At 48.7% G+C, this 13,886-nt stretch overlaps 2 protein-coding genes across 3 annotated transcripts in view; both read left to right on the top strand.

Annotated features, from left to right (window-relative positions):
- LOC103130875 (zinc finger protein 771) overlaps window positions 1–5,272 on the top strand; it is a 6,146-nt gene extending 874 nt beyond the window's left edge. For both annotated transcript variants that reach the window (XM_016666259.1, XM_007542392.2), the window contains exons 2-4: window positions 1,106–1,228; window positions 2,978–3,578; window positions 3,713–5,272. In XM_016666259.1, coding sequence (XP_016521745.1) covers window positions 3,007–3,578; window positions 3,713–4,529 — 1,389 coding nt within the window. In that variant the 5' untranslated portion in view covers window positions 1,106–1,228; window positions 2,978–3,006 and the 3' untranslated portion in view covers window positions 4,530–5,272. The remainder of the gene's footprint in view (window positions 1–1,105; window positions 1,229–2,977; window positions 3,579–3,712) is intronic.
- A 319-nt stretch (window positions 5,273–5,591) lies between these two features.
- On the top strand, window positions 5,592–13,286 carry prkn (parkin RBR E3 ubiquitin protein ligase). The gene is made up of 12 exons (XM_007542390.2): window positions 5,592–5,698; window positions 6,736–6,899; window positions 6,985–7,183; window positions 7,267–7,376; window positions 7,792–7,875; window positions 7,949–8,064; window positions 8,133–8,269; window positions 8,338–8,399; window positions 12,521–12,751; window positions 12,816–12,933; window positions 13,007–13,151; window positions 13,221–13,286. Exons 1-11 carry the CDS (start codon window positions 5,692–5,694, stop codon window positions 13,108–13,110), a joined length of 1,332 nt encoding a protein of 443 aa, XP_007542452.1. The 5' UTR covers window positions 5,592–5,691; the 3' UTR covers window positions 13,111–13,151; window positions 13,221–13,286.
- Window positions 13,287–13,886: the final 600 nt, after the last annotated feature.

Here is a 13,886-nt window from a genome sequence, read left to right as displayed (position 1 = left end):
AAACCTGAGATAATCCTGAGTTAATCCTGAGATAATCCTGAGTTAAACCTGAGTTAAACCTGAGATAAACATGAGTTAATCCTGAGATAATCCTGAGTTAAACCTGAGATAATCCTGAGTTAATCCTGAGATAATCCTGAGTTAAACCTGAGTTAATCCTGAGTTAATCCTGAGTTAAACCAGATTCGCTGCTGGTACTGCAGTTGTGATTGGTCGGTCCTTTTGGAATGGGCCAATGGATGGAGTGAAGCTACAACTTCACCTGCTGTGTGACATCACTTCCTGTCTCCTGGACTCACCTGAACGACAGAGATGCAGGTCAAGGTCAGGGTCAGGTCAGGGTCCTGACCTAGCTTGCTTCCACTCAGACATGTCCTGTCCTCATTGGTTGCTGGAATTTCACATGATTAGGCCTGAACAGTCATCCTCCTCTCTGATTGGCTGCGCCACCAGCTTCCTGGCTGAATATTTGCCAATCAGATGCTTGCAGTCGCACCAGTGCAATCTTTTTTTTCCAGTGACCTTCGACCTACTCCTCCTACTGTCTGTCTTAAAAATTTTTATCTTATTTTCGCAGCATTTTTTTAAAATGTAATGTATATGTGTGACCTGTAGAGGGCAGCAGAGTGAACAAAGGAGGCAGGTCAACTTTAAAGTTTTCATGAATGTTTTAAAAAAAAATTATTTGTAGTTTTTATACAATTTTAAAACTTATGATTTATGTTCTACACACTGATCTCATTTTTGACAAAATGTAATTTTTCTTTGTGTAGTTATTTTTATATATATATAATTTTCTTATTTAGTTATTTTTGACATTTTGTTGGATTCAGTTTTACATTAAACTGATTTCTGACGTCATGTTCAATGTTTTCTTTTTTTAACATCTATTTGAAGGTTGTGTTCATATTTTATATTATTTAGTTACTAAATGTTTTTTTATTTTAACTCTAACACATTTACTACATGAAACCGGTAGTGAGCTCATACATTTTTTTTATTTGTACATTTTAATGTTATTTTTTAATTGCTGAACGCGGAAGCGTCGCCATGATATTTTTTCCACCTCTGTAATGTTTGTAACTTGACTGCTCTTATTTTGAAGGGCCGTCTTCCGGTCGTCTCGACCATTTAATCCTTCCTCTCGGAGCTCCGTGTCCCGGCGGCGGCTTCCTGTTATTGTCACGGCCCGCTCCGGTGGATTTCACTGATTAACGGCTGGATCTTGGTGAGTAACCGAATCCCGGCCCGGTTCTGGTACTTCTGCGATAAGCTCCGGGTTTTTATTCTGACAGTTCCCGCCGGGAAGGAGAGCAGCTGGTCCTGCTTCCTGACAGCCGCCCGGCCCCGGAACTTCTCTGAGAAAAACGCCGGTTTTACTCCTGCGAGCCGGGCGGTCCACAGCAGCGTTTTTAGCTGCGGGTCGGGATGTTTCCAGAACCACGACGGTGTGGGGTTCGGTTCGGCTTCCGGACGGCAGACATAAAATGTTGCAGCGAGAACCAAATTAAGCTTTAATGAGAGAAGTCAGGCGGCTGGCGCCCTCTGTCGGCCACCCGGGGAACAACAGGAAGTCAGGAACCTCTGGGAGGAGTTTAATAAAAAATACTGAGTGAAATAAACTGATCCGAGGCCAGATCTATTTATCTAGATTTGATCTCAGACCAGATCTGTTTATCTAGATTTGATCTGGAACCTTGCCTTTATACTGAGGAAGAAAACTTGGTTTAATTTATTCGTCCAAACAGAGTCCAGGTCAGTACTAGTTATCTGTCAACCCATTCAGGGCCAAATCATTATCCTAACTGGTTAAACTGGAAGCCCAGCAGGTCCTTACAGGATTCACTCCTCCTGGCCAGCAGGGGGTGACAATCCCTTTCATGGAATCATTAACTTTACAACAATTCCTCATACAGTGCATGCATGTAGCAACAGTGGAGAGTAAAAATTCCCCTTTAACAGGAAGAAACCTCCAGCAGAACCAGAACCGGGCTCATGTGACCCAACTGACTAGATGCTGGTTCTAGATCAGGGCCCAGGATAGTCGGTGTTTTTCCATGGCGACACTTGAAAAAGAATGAAACAAAAAAATCAGAGCAATATTTCATCATTTGATATATGAAGTGAGCCAAAGAGCCACTTGTGTCTCCAGAGATCCAGGCTGCAGATCCCTGCAGATGGAAAGTCTGATCCTATACAGCAGCTAAAAGTGCAGCACTATAATTTTTAATTCATTGTTAAAGTAAAATTGTGAAGGTTAAAAAAAGCCACCACTGATTATTAACATAAGACATTTATTTAGTATAACTTCTGCCGTCTCTAGGCAACAGCAACAACAGCATCGGTCCGTAGCGTTCAGGGGTCCATCAGCTCCCTCCCCGAAAATTTAGCTGATCTAAATATTTCTTGTGTTTTATTTTGATCATTATTGTTATAATTTGTGTTGATATGTGTGTGATAGGCGAGTCTATCGGACATCTATAGAAATACGGAACAAATCGTGTCCCGTACAGGTTCAATACGGGACGATTCCGTATTTTACCGGACGGGTGGCAAAAGTTGTTGGATTGGATTATTTCTGATGTTCATGAAAGTAGAACCAGCAGGAGAGGGAGACCGATTAGGTGATGGCAGCATCATGTCAGCCGCCTCCAGAAAGGAATCAGCCAATCAGAACACAGAGTAGGTGGATCTGCCATGGAGAGAAAATGACAGCAAATGGTGCAAACTGGAGAGTAGTAGAAGAAGACAGAGAGGAGGAGTGGCCAGTTTGTCCCGCAGCAGCCGGTAGCATCATGACTACAGGAGGAGCTCAGGATGACCCCGGCCACAGAACACACTGAGGTTCTGGTGGGTCTGTCTGTGCTGGATGGAACCAGAACCGGGCTGTCAGCTCAGCTGGTTCTGGCCGGTTGTCACTAGGCAGGGGCGTTTCTCTCCCTGATCTGACCCCGTGACCCCTGCTCTTTCTCCTCAGGTCAGCTCCTCTTCCTCGCCGCCTGCGGGATGGAGGACTCGGAGACGGAGCTGACGGTGTCGGAGTCGGACGCCCTGGGCGCGGACTTCATCACGGTGGAGCTGGACACGCAGCCCATCGAGTACGTGGTGAAGTGGGCCGAGGTCGGCTCCAAGTTCACCATCTCCTGCGTGAAGAAGGACTCGGACGATGCGGAGGAGCTGACGGCGGAGCCGCTGAAGATCGAGGCGGACGAGGCCTTCTTCGCGCCCTACGAGGAGGTGTTCCCCTGCGAGGTGACGGAGCAGAGCGTGGAGATCAAGACGGACTCGGACGAGGAGGACGAGGACGCCGAGGAGACGCGGCTGCTGCTGGAGGCCGGCGGCGGCGCGCCGGACGGTGAGGCGGACCTGGACCGGGACTACTACGAACCGGAGGGCCGGCAGTACCGCTGCAGCTACTGCGGGAAGCGCTACAGCCACGCCTCCAGCCTTTACCGGCACCAGCAGACCCACACGGGCCGGACCGGGCCGCCACCGGCCACCAAGAGAACCCTGGAGCCGTCGCATCCTGACGCCCGCTACGCCTGTCCGCACTGCGGCATGAGCTTCAAGGGCAGCAGGTGAGCCAAAGGTTCTGCTGGGGTGGGAAGCGGGCCGGGTCCGGTACCGGGGCGACACCCGTCCCTTTGGTTCTGACCCGTTCCTTTAGTTCTGACCCACTCTACCCCGGTTCTGACCCATTCCGTCTCCGCAGGATGCTGGGCAGCCACCTGCGGCTGCATGGGAAGCGGCGCATCCACCCCTGCAACATCTGTGGGAAGGAGTTCAACCACAGCTCCAGCCTGTCGCGCCATCGCCTCGTCCACAAGAAGGGCAAGGGCGGGGCCAGGGAGGCGGAGCCCGCCGCCGCCCTGCGCCACAAGGCTGTCGCCAGGAACAAGAAGCCCCGTAAGGCGAGCGGCGGCGCGGTGCCGGGCCCGGCGGCAGCGCCGGACCGGTTCTACGCCTGCCCGCAGTGCGACCTGAGCTTCCGGACGTCCACCCAGCTGTCCAAGCACCAGGTGAGCCATGTGAAGGAGCTGCTGGACAGCTACACGCCCGGCAAGGAGAACCTGGGCGAGAGCTCGTCCGACCTCAAGATCCGCCTCAAGCTCTGCTCCCGCGACAAGCCCAACTTCTACACCCTGTGCAAGAAGAACCGCCGCCGCCGCGGGGGGCGGCCCCCCCGCAGGGCCGCCGATGACCCGGAGGCCGGCGCCGGGGAGCCGGGCGGCCGCCGCCACACCTGCGACCTCTGCGGGAAGAGCTTCAGCCACGCCTCCAGGCTGGTGCGGCACCAGCAGACTCACGGCGCCGGCCCGGGGAAGCCCGTCCTCACCAAGCCGGGCCTGGCCACCGCCAAGTCCAAGACCTACGTGTGCGCGGCGTGCAACAAGACCTTCATGCACTCCTCCAGCTTCTCCCGTCACAAGAAGGCGCACCTGCAGGCCGCCCACCTGCAGGCCGCCGCCCTGAGCCGCAGCCCGCCCCTGGTGGACGAGACCGCCCCGCTGGAGTCTGACTCCGAGTGAGGGTCGCTCCGACCCGGACCCGTTCTGGGTTGGTTCTGGACCGGCGTCGACCGGTTCCGGACCGGTTCTGGGACCAGTTATGGTCAGAGTGAGAAATGTTCTGGACCCGTTGGGATTCTAGTTCTCCAGGTTTCAGGAACTGGAACTGGTTCTGTGTAGATAGCAGCAGGAGGACCATATATGGGCGCGTGTCGGCCGTTTCCATATATGGTCAGAAGGGACCGTTAGCTTCCTGCGCCGCTGAACGGGCTTACAGGCGATCCACCTGTTCTGGTCCCGCCCCCTGCCCCGCCCCCTCCTCAAACAGTCCCAGAGCATCATGGGAAATGGAGTTAAAGCCAGCAGACTCTTCAGTGAACTGACTGCTGATTGGACGGTTCAAATGAAACCTGTGAAATTGGTTATTGATCAGTGATTGGCTCCAACGGATAATCTGTCACCAACATAAAAGCGTTTCCTGTGGATGCCCCGCCCCTTTCACTCTGTGTTTCTGCTCGACACTTTGAGTTTTGTGTGAATTGGAGTTAATTTAATGGTGATTTATTTATAAATGTGTGGGCGCCCCCCACCTCCTGTAGAAGATAAGCAGCACTTGATGCCCCGCCCCTTAATGCCCCCCGCCCCCCATCGTGTTGGTTTGTTTGGGTTTGGTTCTGCAGATAGAAAGAACAACGTTCCTCATTGTACTAGAATAAACCTGTTCAGCTGTTCTGTCGCCATTTTCTAATAAATATTAAAACGACTTCCTGTCTGCTTCCACTTCCTGTTGCACCAAGTAGGCTCTAAATTTGAAGGGTCACATTCTGAGCCAGGGGTTCTGATGGATCATAACCAGAACCACATCAAGATGAAGCTGCAGGTGCTGTGCTGGCGCAGGGTCCTGATGCGGCCGGTGACCACCGGAGCCAATAAAACCTTTCAAAATTATGTAAAACATTTAGGTTGTCATAGAAACCAGTTGGATTCCTTGTTGGCTGAATCTGTGGGGGGTATGAATACTTCTGGTCTCCAGGCGAACCTGCTCCTCCTTTGGAGGCAGCCTGCCGTTCTCCTCCAGTCCGGCAGGTGGCGGTAATCCTGCCCGCTGACTGCCGGACTACAGCTCCCAGAGTGCACTGCGGCCGGCGGGCTGTAAACACGTCCATGAAGGACGCGCAGCAGGATGATCGGTGAGTTCTGGTCCGGTTCTCAGTTCGGATCGAAGATCGATCAGGTGACTCAGGGACACGTGACCTGATCGACCCAAATATCAGAACCGCGGTGGACTGGGTTCCGACCAGAACCTGTCCAACAGCGCGGGTCACAGGGTTCCGAACCAGTCAGAGGATCTGGTTGGTTCTGATTCCCGTCAGTACCAGAACCGAGCGGGTCCAGATTTATTTAAATTGGTAATAAATGTGAGAAAGTTCTGGAGGTAAGTCCAGGTCCAGTTCTACCATCCTGCATCCCTCAGTGAAGGGACCGGTTCCGGGCCCCCAGGTACGGCAGGTTCTGGAGGACTGGACCTGGTCAGCTCAGTCCTGGTGGTTCTGATGCACAGAAACAGCCTCCTGACATCAGTGACGTGTTGGACCCGAAACTGGACCTCTAGGTTCTGGACAGCTGGGACCAGAGACAACCGGACCCCAAAAATAGAATAAAAATGAACTAAACTGGAATATGAATGAAGTTTCAGTGAATAATTTCACAGACAGAGATTTAAAGCTTTGATTTCTGTGAATGTTGATGATTTTGCTTGCAGCTGATAAAAACACATTATAGATTATAAAATCGATAAATAAACATTACTAATGCAGAAATAAGGGTTTAATGAAATGACGGTGCATATTTTCATCAGGTGCTTTAGTCTCACCTGAGCGAATACTGTAATGTATTTCCTGTTCTAGTTCATAAAGCAGAACTGGCCTGTCCAGGTGAGTCAGGTGTTACAGGGGGCGGGGCTACCAGAGAACCAATCATTCATCAAAGTTCAAACAAAACATTAAATTAAAACAACAAATAAATTAAAAACACAAAGAAACATTGGAATGAACAGAAGCCATCTACAGGAACCAGAACCAGGTTCTGATCCAGCTGAAGGCCCTCACCTGGTTCTGGTTCTGTTCCTGCCTGAGACCGACTAGAGCTTTATGAACCTAACAGGCTGTCACAAGTAAAACCATGAAATCTGCTTGAGTGTGAAGTCAGAGCCTCACCTGTGTTGCAGTGTTTGTGCGGTTCAACCGCGGCCCCGGCGTTGCCGTGGAGCTCAGTGCGGCGGCCCACGTGGCAGAGCTGAAGGAGATCGTGGGGAGGCAGCAGGGAGTTCCTGCCCAGGCGCTCCGGGTTCTGTTCGCCGGCAGGGAACTGCAGAGCTCCGACTCCCTGCAGGTGAGCTCCCATTCCGATGTGCAGGTAGTGTTCACCTGGCGTCCTCCTCACCTGGTGTCCTCCTCACCTGGTGTCCTCCTGTCAGGGCTGTGACCTCCCAGACCAGAGCACGGTCCACGTGGTGCTCCCTCCTCCAGGCTCCATCCACCTGCTGCCACTGGCTGCCAGAGGAACAAGGCTGACCCGGCTGGACCTGAGCTCCTCCAGGCTGGCCGTCCTGGAGGGAGGAAGAGGAGGAGGAGATGAAGATCAGAGGACAGAGCAACAAGCTGCAGCTCCTAAAGGTCAGTAGCTCCTAAGTGACACAACATACACCTCCCTCCAGGTGTGTGTTCTCTGTCTCCAGGTGTGTGTTCTCTGTCTCCAGGTGTGTGTAGTACCTTCTTCGTGTACTGTAAGCGATGCTCATCCATCCAGTCAGGGAAACTCCGTGTTCGCTGTCGGCGCTGCAGACAGATGGCGCTGACCCTCTCCAGGGTGAGAACGGAATGTAGTACTTCCTGTGTGTGTAGTACTTCCTGTGTGTGTAGTACTTCCTGTGTGTGTAGTACTTCCTGTGTGTGTAGTACTTCCTGTGTGTGTAGTACTTCCTGTGTGTGAAGTACTTCCTGTGTGTGTAGTACTTCCTGTGTGTGAAGTACTTCCTGTGTGTGAAGTACTTCCTGTGGTTGGTAGTACTTCTGTGTGTGTAGTACTTCCTGTGTGTGTAGTACTTCCTGTGTGTGTAGTACTTCCTGTGGTTGGTAGTACTTCCTGTGTGTGAAGTATTTCCTGTGTGTGAAGTACTTCCTGTGGTTGGTAGTACTTCCAGTGTAGTGTTTCCAGTCCTGATGCAGTTCCTGCCGGCGGCCAGCAGGAGGTGCTGTTACCCTTCGGTGTGTCTGTCTCTCAGGGTCCTTCCTGCTGGGATGATGTTCTCCTGCCCGGACGTATTCATGGCGTCTGTCAGTTTGAAGGTTGCCATGGCAATGAGGCGGTAAGGGGCGGGGCCTGAGAGTTTCAGAGAGGAAGTCCTTGACCTCTTAATTCTGATTGGTCCTTGATGGCAGGAGTTCTACATGAAATGTGCGTCTCACCCCACGTCAGAGGACGACGTCTCCGTGGCGCTGGACCTCGTCCTGTCCAACACCAGGGGCGTCCCCTGCATCGGCTGCACCGACATCAGGTAACATCCTCACCTGTCTCACCCTCTGTCCCTCTCCGCCCCCCTCCTCACCGCGTCTCCGTCTCCAGGGACGTGGTTCTGGTCTTCCAGTGTTCGGACCGTCATGTGATCTGCCTGGACTGCTTCCAGCGCTACTGCCAGACGCGGCTCAATGAGCGGCAGTTCATTTACGACGCTGTGATTGGATACTCGTTACCATGTGCAGGTGAGGGGCGGAGCCTCAAGGGGGCGGGTCCAACAGGTGATGTGCCTGACTTCCTGTTGTCTCTGCAGCTGGCTGTGAAAACTCTCTGATCAGGGAGTTACATCACTTCAGGATCCTGGGAGACGATCAGGTGACTCCACCTCCTTTCTCTGTTTTTGTTTTATTAATAACAAACAGTATAAAAAGACTCGTTGAGGTACAAGGAGCATTGCAACAAAAATAACCAAAACATGGGGCTAAGACTGAAGACCAAAAGATAAACAGTAAGAGTTAAAACAAAAGAAAAGCAGAGATACTGGCAGTTACTGTTTTTGCATAAACAGATTTGAAATGTTTCAATAATCCAGTTTAAATTGGTTAAGAGGAGTAGAACCTCTCCATCTACTGCAGAGTTTATGATATTTAACAAGCAAGAAGACAATATTTACCATGTCAGATATTTGGCTATGAAGGCCACCAACATGGTGTAAAATCTGGGTGATGTTTATCTCTGGGATGCCTTCAGGTTTAGGGGACATAAAAAAGGGATGATTAAGGGATTCTTCTGGACAAAAGGCACAACGTGTTGAATAAAACTTAAATCTTCTGTGCAAAAATTCTGCCACTGGGTAAATATGAGATTTTGAAGTGAGTCTCTCTAACCTGAGGTGAAACCGGCCATTTAACATACCTGGAGAAAACCTTCTCAATTATAGACAAATTTATTGTTACCAAGATATTATTATTGTAATCACTAAATAATTTAGATTTGAAGGCAGAACATTACTGCACTTTCTCCAGTTTTGGGTTTGGGTCAGGATGGAAAACACTGGAGGAACAGGAGCAGCTTTTCATTACAACAGATCAGATTAAATTAGTTGGTAAAATCTCTATGATTTAACAAAACAAAATCACTATCCATTCATTCAGTTACAAATAAAATACATTTTTCATACCAGTCAGTTTTAAAAATGGATTTTCTATTTATTAATATTGATCTGTTATTCCACACTACGGGTCCATGTGGGGTAAAATTATGAGTAAATATCATTTTCCAAAACTTATTTATGAAAATTAGACGGTGAAATAGGAATCTTGGTTAATTCAAAATCACATTTCAGCAATAAAATGGCTTTTGAATAAAGATTTGGGATATGAAACCACATTGAGTTGGAATGAGACTGATGGTCTTCAGCCAGTTTGTTCTAAATGAACCAATCAGAGCCTCTAAAGCTCCAGTTCCTTCCTTATCATAATAAGATGAGATCGTCGCAAATACTGAGTTTTGTTCCTCCAGATAAATTGAAAGATTATTGAATTGGCTTTCCTAATATTTTGGTCAGAGATAAATGGATAAATGAATCTGGACTCTCCTTCAGCTTCAGTTTGTCCAGATCTCTGGTCAACCAGAGGCTCATCTGATCTTCATGCCTCCAAACATCTTCCAATGTTTTCCTCCTCTCTTCTAATAGTATTTTTTGAGATCAATATTCCCAGATATTTAACCTCAGCCTGACCTGTAATGGATCAGCAGAAGTTCATATTTATTAATGCTGACAGACCAAAAGCTCCAGAAAACTGTAAAATGGATTTTAGCGCGATGTGGCCAAAGTTTTATCCTTAGAAAAATTGTTGTATCGTCAGCAAACTGACTTATCTTGAAAAATTTTAATATCATGCAAATTAAAATTTTTCATAATTAGTAAGGTAAGCATTTGAGTAGTTAATATAAATAATGTAGGTGAAACTGGGCTGCTTATATCACTATAAGATAATCTGATTATATTACAACTTTTCTCCCCAAAGCCAAAAGATTTCAAGGTTTTTATAGTAAAGCCAGTGAGTCAAAAGCCTTAAAGAAATCCAGGAATAAAATCAAAGTGTTACTATTAATAAAGCTACGATAATCAATCATATCAAAAATCAGTTCAGTATGATGATGGACATTGCTTCCCTTTAAAAACGCTGATTGGCCTTCATTAATAATCGTTCCTAAACCACTGTTGAAGCGATTGGCGTAAACAAGAGCTAACATTTTATCATCTAATGTCCATTCCTTGTGTTGTTTAGCCCAAACAAGTCTCTTCTGCTTGTTGCCTGTCCTTAGCAGTGGTTTCCTAGCAGCTATCCCACCATGAAGGCCTGATTCACACAGTCTCCTCTTAACAGCTGTTGCAGAGATGTGTCTGCTGCTAGAACTCTGTGTGACATTGACCTGGTCTCTGATCTGAGCTGCTGTTAACCTGCAATTTCTGAGGCTGGTGACTCGGATGAACTTATCCTCTGCAGCAGAGGTGACTCCTGGTCTTCCTTTCCTGGGGCGGTCCTCATGTGAGCCAGTTTCTTTGTAGTGCTTGATGGTTTTTGCGACTGCACTTGGGGACACTTTCAAAGTTTTCCCAATTTTTCGGACTGACTGACCTTCATTTCTTAAAGTAATGATGGCCACTCGTTTTTCTTTACTTAGCTGCTTTTGTCTTGCCATAATACAAATTCTAACACTCTATTCAGTAGGACCATCAGATGTTTGTCCACCTGACTTCTGCACAACACAACTGATGGTCCCAACAACATTTATAAGGCAAGAAATCCCACTTCTTAACCTGACAGGACACAGCTGAGAAGTGAAAACCATTTCAGGTGACGACCTCTTGAAGCTCATCAAGAGAATGCAGAGTGTGTGCAAAGCAGTATCACAGCAAAATGTGGCTACTTTGAATAAAGGAAACTCACTGAATGAGTAGGTGTATCCAAACTTTTGGTCTGTACTGTATGTAACAGAGAAAAATTTCTATGTACATATATATAAATAAAATGATTGAGTTAAACCCAAAATAATAATAATTGTGATCTAAAGGTGTCCCTCTGTCACCCAGAAGTGAGAGAAATCACTGGAAACAGACAGTTTCTCAGCATTGCATCATGTCCCCAATTATTTCTGATACATTATTTCTTTTTGCAGCTGCTGGAAATCTATTTGCAGTCTATCAAACATGGACCGGATGTGCGCTTTTATTGTGAAAGCAGGACGTAAACGGGTGTACCGTAATGTCTTGAGCTGTCGCGCACGTGAATATCTTGTGCGGCCTGCTGTTGGAAGAGCCGGCTGGTTTACCGCGGCGTCTTTCTGAGGTTCCAGCGTCTCTTGTAACGATCATGGTCTTCACAGGAGATCCTCAGCGCTGTTTTCTTTTTTGAGAAGGTTAACTGTAGCTTGAAGCTCCGACATGGCTTTCTTGTTTACATCAATGGCGACAGTATTAGCTTCGATACGTTTTCCAGTGTTCTTTGTATTAAGTTCTGCTATCGCATGAAGAATGGTGTTAGCTGAATCCTCTTTACATTCAGGCTCATGCAGCTTCATCTGCTTCTTGCTTTTGTTCTTAATAGGTGTGTGATCCCAGTTCACCTTCTGTTCTTTACAAGAAGGATCAGACGAGGCCCCGACCAACTCAATTTCTTCAATAATATCTTCGTCGTGAGCCTCTGGAAGGGCCGACCGGTTGTAGTCGTGGTCTGACATGCTAGCCTGCGTACATTAACATCCAGACGGCAAAAAAGAACAAAAAAAGCTAAAATAGTTTCAAAGAGTGTTAAAATAAGAACAAAAAACCTAAGACGCTTTAAAACGGGGCTAAAGGACAAAAATTTGATTAAATCTAGGCTAAACAATAACTGTATGCGCAAAAACAACACCTCTCACTCCGCCATCTTGGGACCTCACTCCACCTCCCTTCTACCAATAGAAAGAGTCAGGGTCACCCCTGGAAGCACTTCCTGTGTTCTAGGGTCACTCTAGACTCGGAGACTCATTGAGGTTCAGCTGAATAAATATGGAGGTGAAATAAAGTAATGGAGGAAGCAGAACCTAGGTCAGAGGTGAGGAAACTGGAACCAGTGGGAGGTTGATGAGGGCCAGGTGTGGTCAGTCAGAGGGAGGCAGGGCAGCTGGAGCAGAGAGAGATGAGAAAGATGAGGGAACTGATAGCTGGACTAACTTGTCCTCCTGCTGAACTGTCCAGAAATGGAACCAGTCCAAACCAGTGTGTTAAAATCCCAGAGGAGGAGATTATCAGACCTTCAGGTGCCTGTAGTTCACCTGAAACACCTGCAGACAGGTGAGGACAGGAACTGATGACCAGCAGAGATCAGGTCTGTCATCAGATGCTTCACTTCCTGTCCAGGTGTTTCCAGGTGAATCATTTTCTGCTGGTTAGGTTGTAGCAGGTTGCTAATGTGGGCTGGTGCTGACAAACTGTGGTTCTGCCTCAGTACGGCCGCTACCTGCAGTACGGCGCCGAGGAGTTTCTGCTGACCGCCGGCGGCGTACTGTGCCCCTCACCTGGCTGTGGGGCGGGGCTTCTCCCACCTGAGGGCAGCAGGAGGGTGGAGTGTGACCGGCGGCTGGGCTGCGGCTTCGTCTTCTGCAGGGACTGCAGGGAGGGTTTCCATGAGGGGCCGTGTGAGGGCCCTGCGGCCCCGCCCCCAGGGGACGCCTGCCAGGTGAGTCACATGATGGTGATGATGATGGAGGCGATGAAGGTGCTGAGGTGGTCCCTCTCCTCAGGGCTTCGTGGTGGGGGATGAGGCGTCTCAGAGAGGGAGGTGGGACCTGGCGTCTCTGCAGCTCATCCAGGAGTCGACCCGGCGCTGCCCGCGCTGCCTGGTACCTGTGGAGAGGAATGGTAAGCTCCGCCCCAGAGCCCGCCCATTTATCCACCAGGTGAGCACTGAAGGCTGCTGTGTCTCCCCCTGCAGGCGGCTGCATGCACATGCAGTGCACCCAATGCCGAGCGGAGTGGTGCTGGCTCTGCGGCGCCCCCTGGAACAGGGAGTGCATGGGGAACCACTGGTTTGGATAGACTATGGCCAGGCTGCGTCCACCACGGGGGCGGGGCTCTGTCCACCGCCGGGGGCGGGGCTCTGTCCACCGCCGGGGGCGGGGCTCTGTCCACCACGGGGGCGGGGCTCTGTCCACCATCGGTTCAGACTGTGGATTTCTCCCTGAGTGTAAATAACAAAATAAAATGTGAGAACCCGACTGTGTCTGTCCCTCTGTCTGAGACGGGTCAGGTGTCCTCAGGTGGACGTCCAACAGCGTTCCTCTCAGTTCGGGACATTTACGGAAAAATACCCAGACAGCAAAATACAAGAGAAACGAGGTTGAAACACTGAATCCACATTGACACTGAAATGAAACTGAATCAATGTTTCAACCATAACTGACTATGTCAATGTTGATTCAACCATCATCTGAAGGTGGAGCTACAATCAATTTTAATTGATTTTATGTTGAATCAGTAAGGAATTGATGCTGATTCATGTACATGTGTTGCTCTGATAGGTCTACATCATAACACCATTAGAAATTTCTTCACTGGTGATAAACAGTTTTATTGGCAGACAATTATCTGTAACATATTACCAAAAATTGTGAACAAAAGCTTAAAATCGACATGGCATTAATATAGCATTTTATTTTAGAAAACAGGCATAGATCTGTAAACATATTTGATTCCTTTTGACTGTCAGAACATCAGTCTGTTGTCCATGAAGGTCCAGGATGTTCAGCTGGTTCTGAATGAACCAGGAAACAGGACCAGTTGGGCTAACAGGTCTGACTGGTGCCTTCCTCCTG

This window comes from Poecilia formosa, unplaced genomic scaffold (assembly GCF_000485575.1).
Source record: "Poecilia formosa unplaced genomic scaffold, Poecilia_formosa-5.1.2 Scaffold686, whole genome shotgun sequence".
Classification (NCBI taxonomy): Eukaryota; Metazoa; Chordata; class Actinopteri; order Cyprinodontiformes; family Poeciliidae; genus Poecilia; species Poecilia formosa.
Note: the sequence above shows the minus strand (reverse complement) of the source record. Positions and strands in the feature narration are given on the sequence as shown.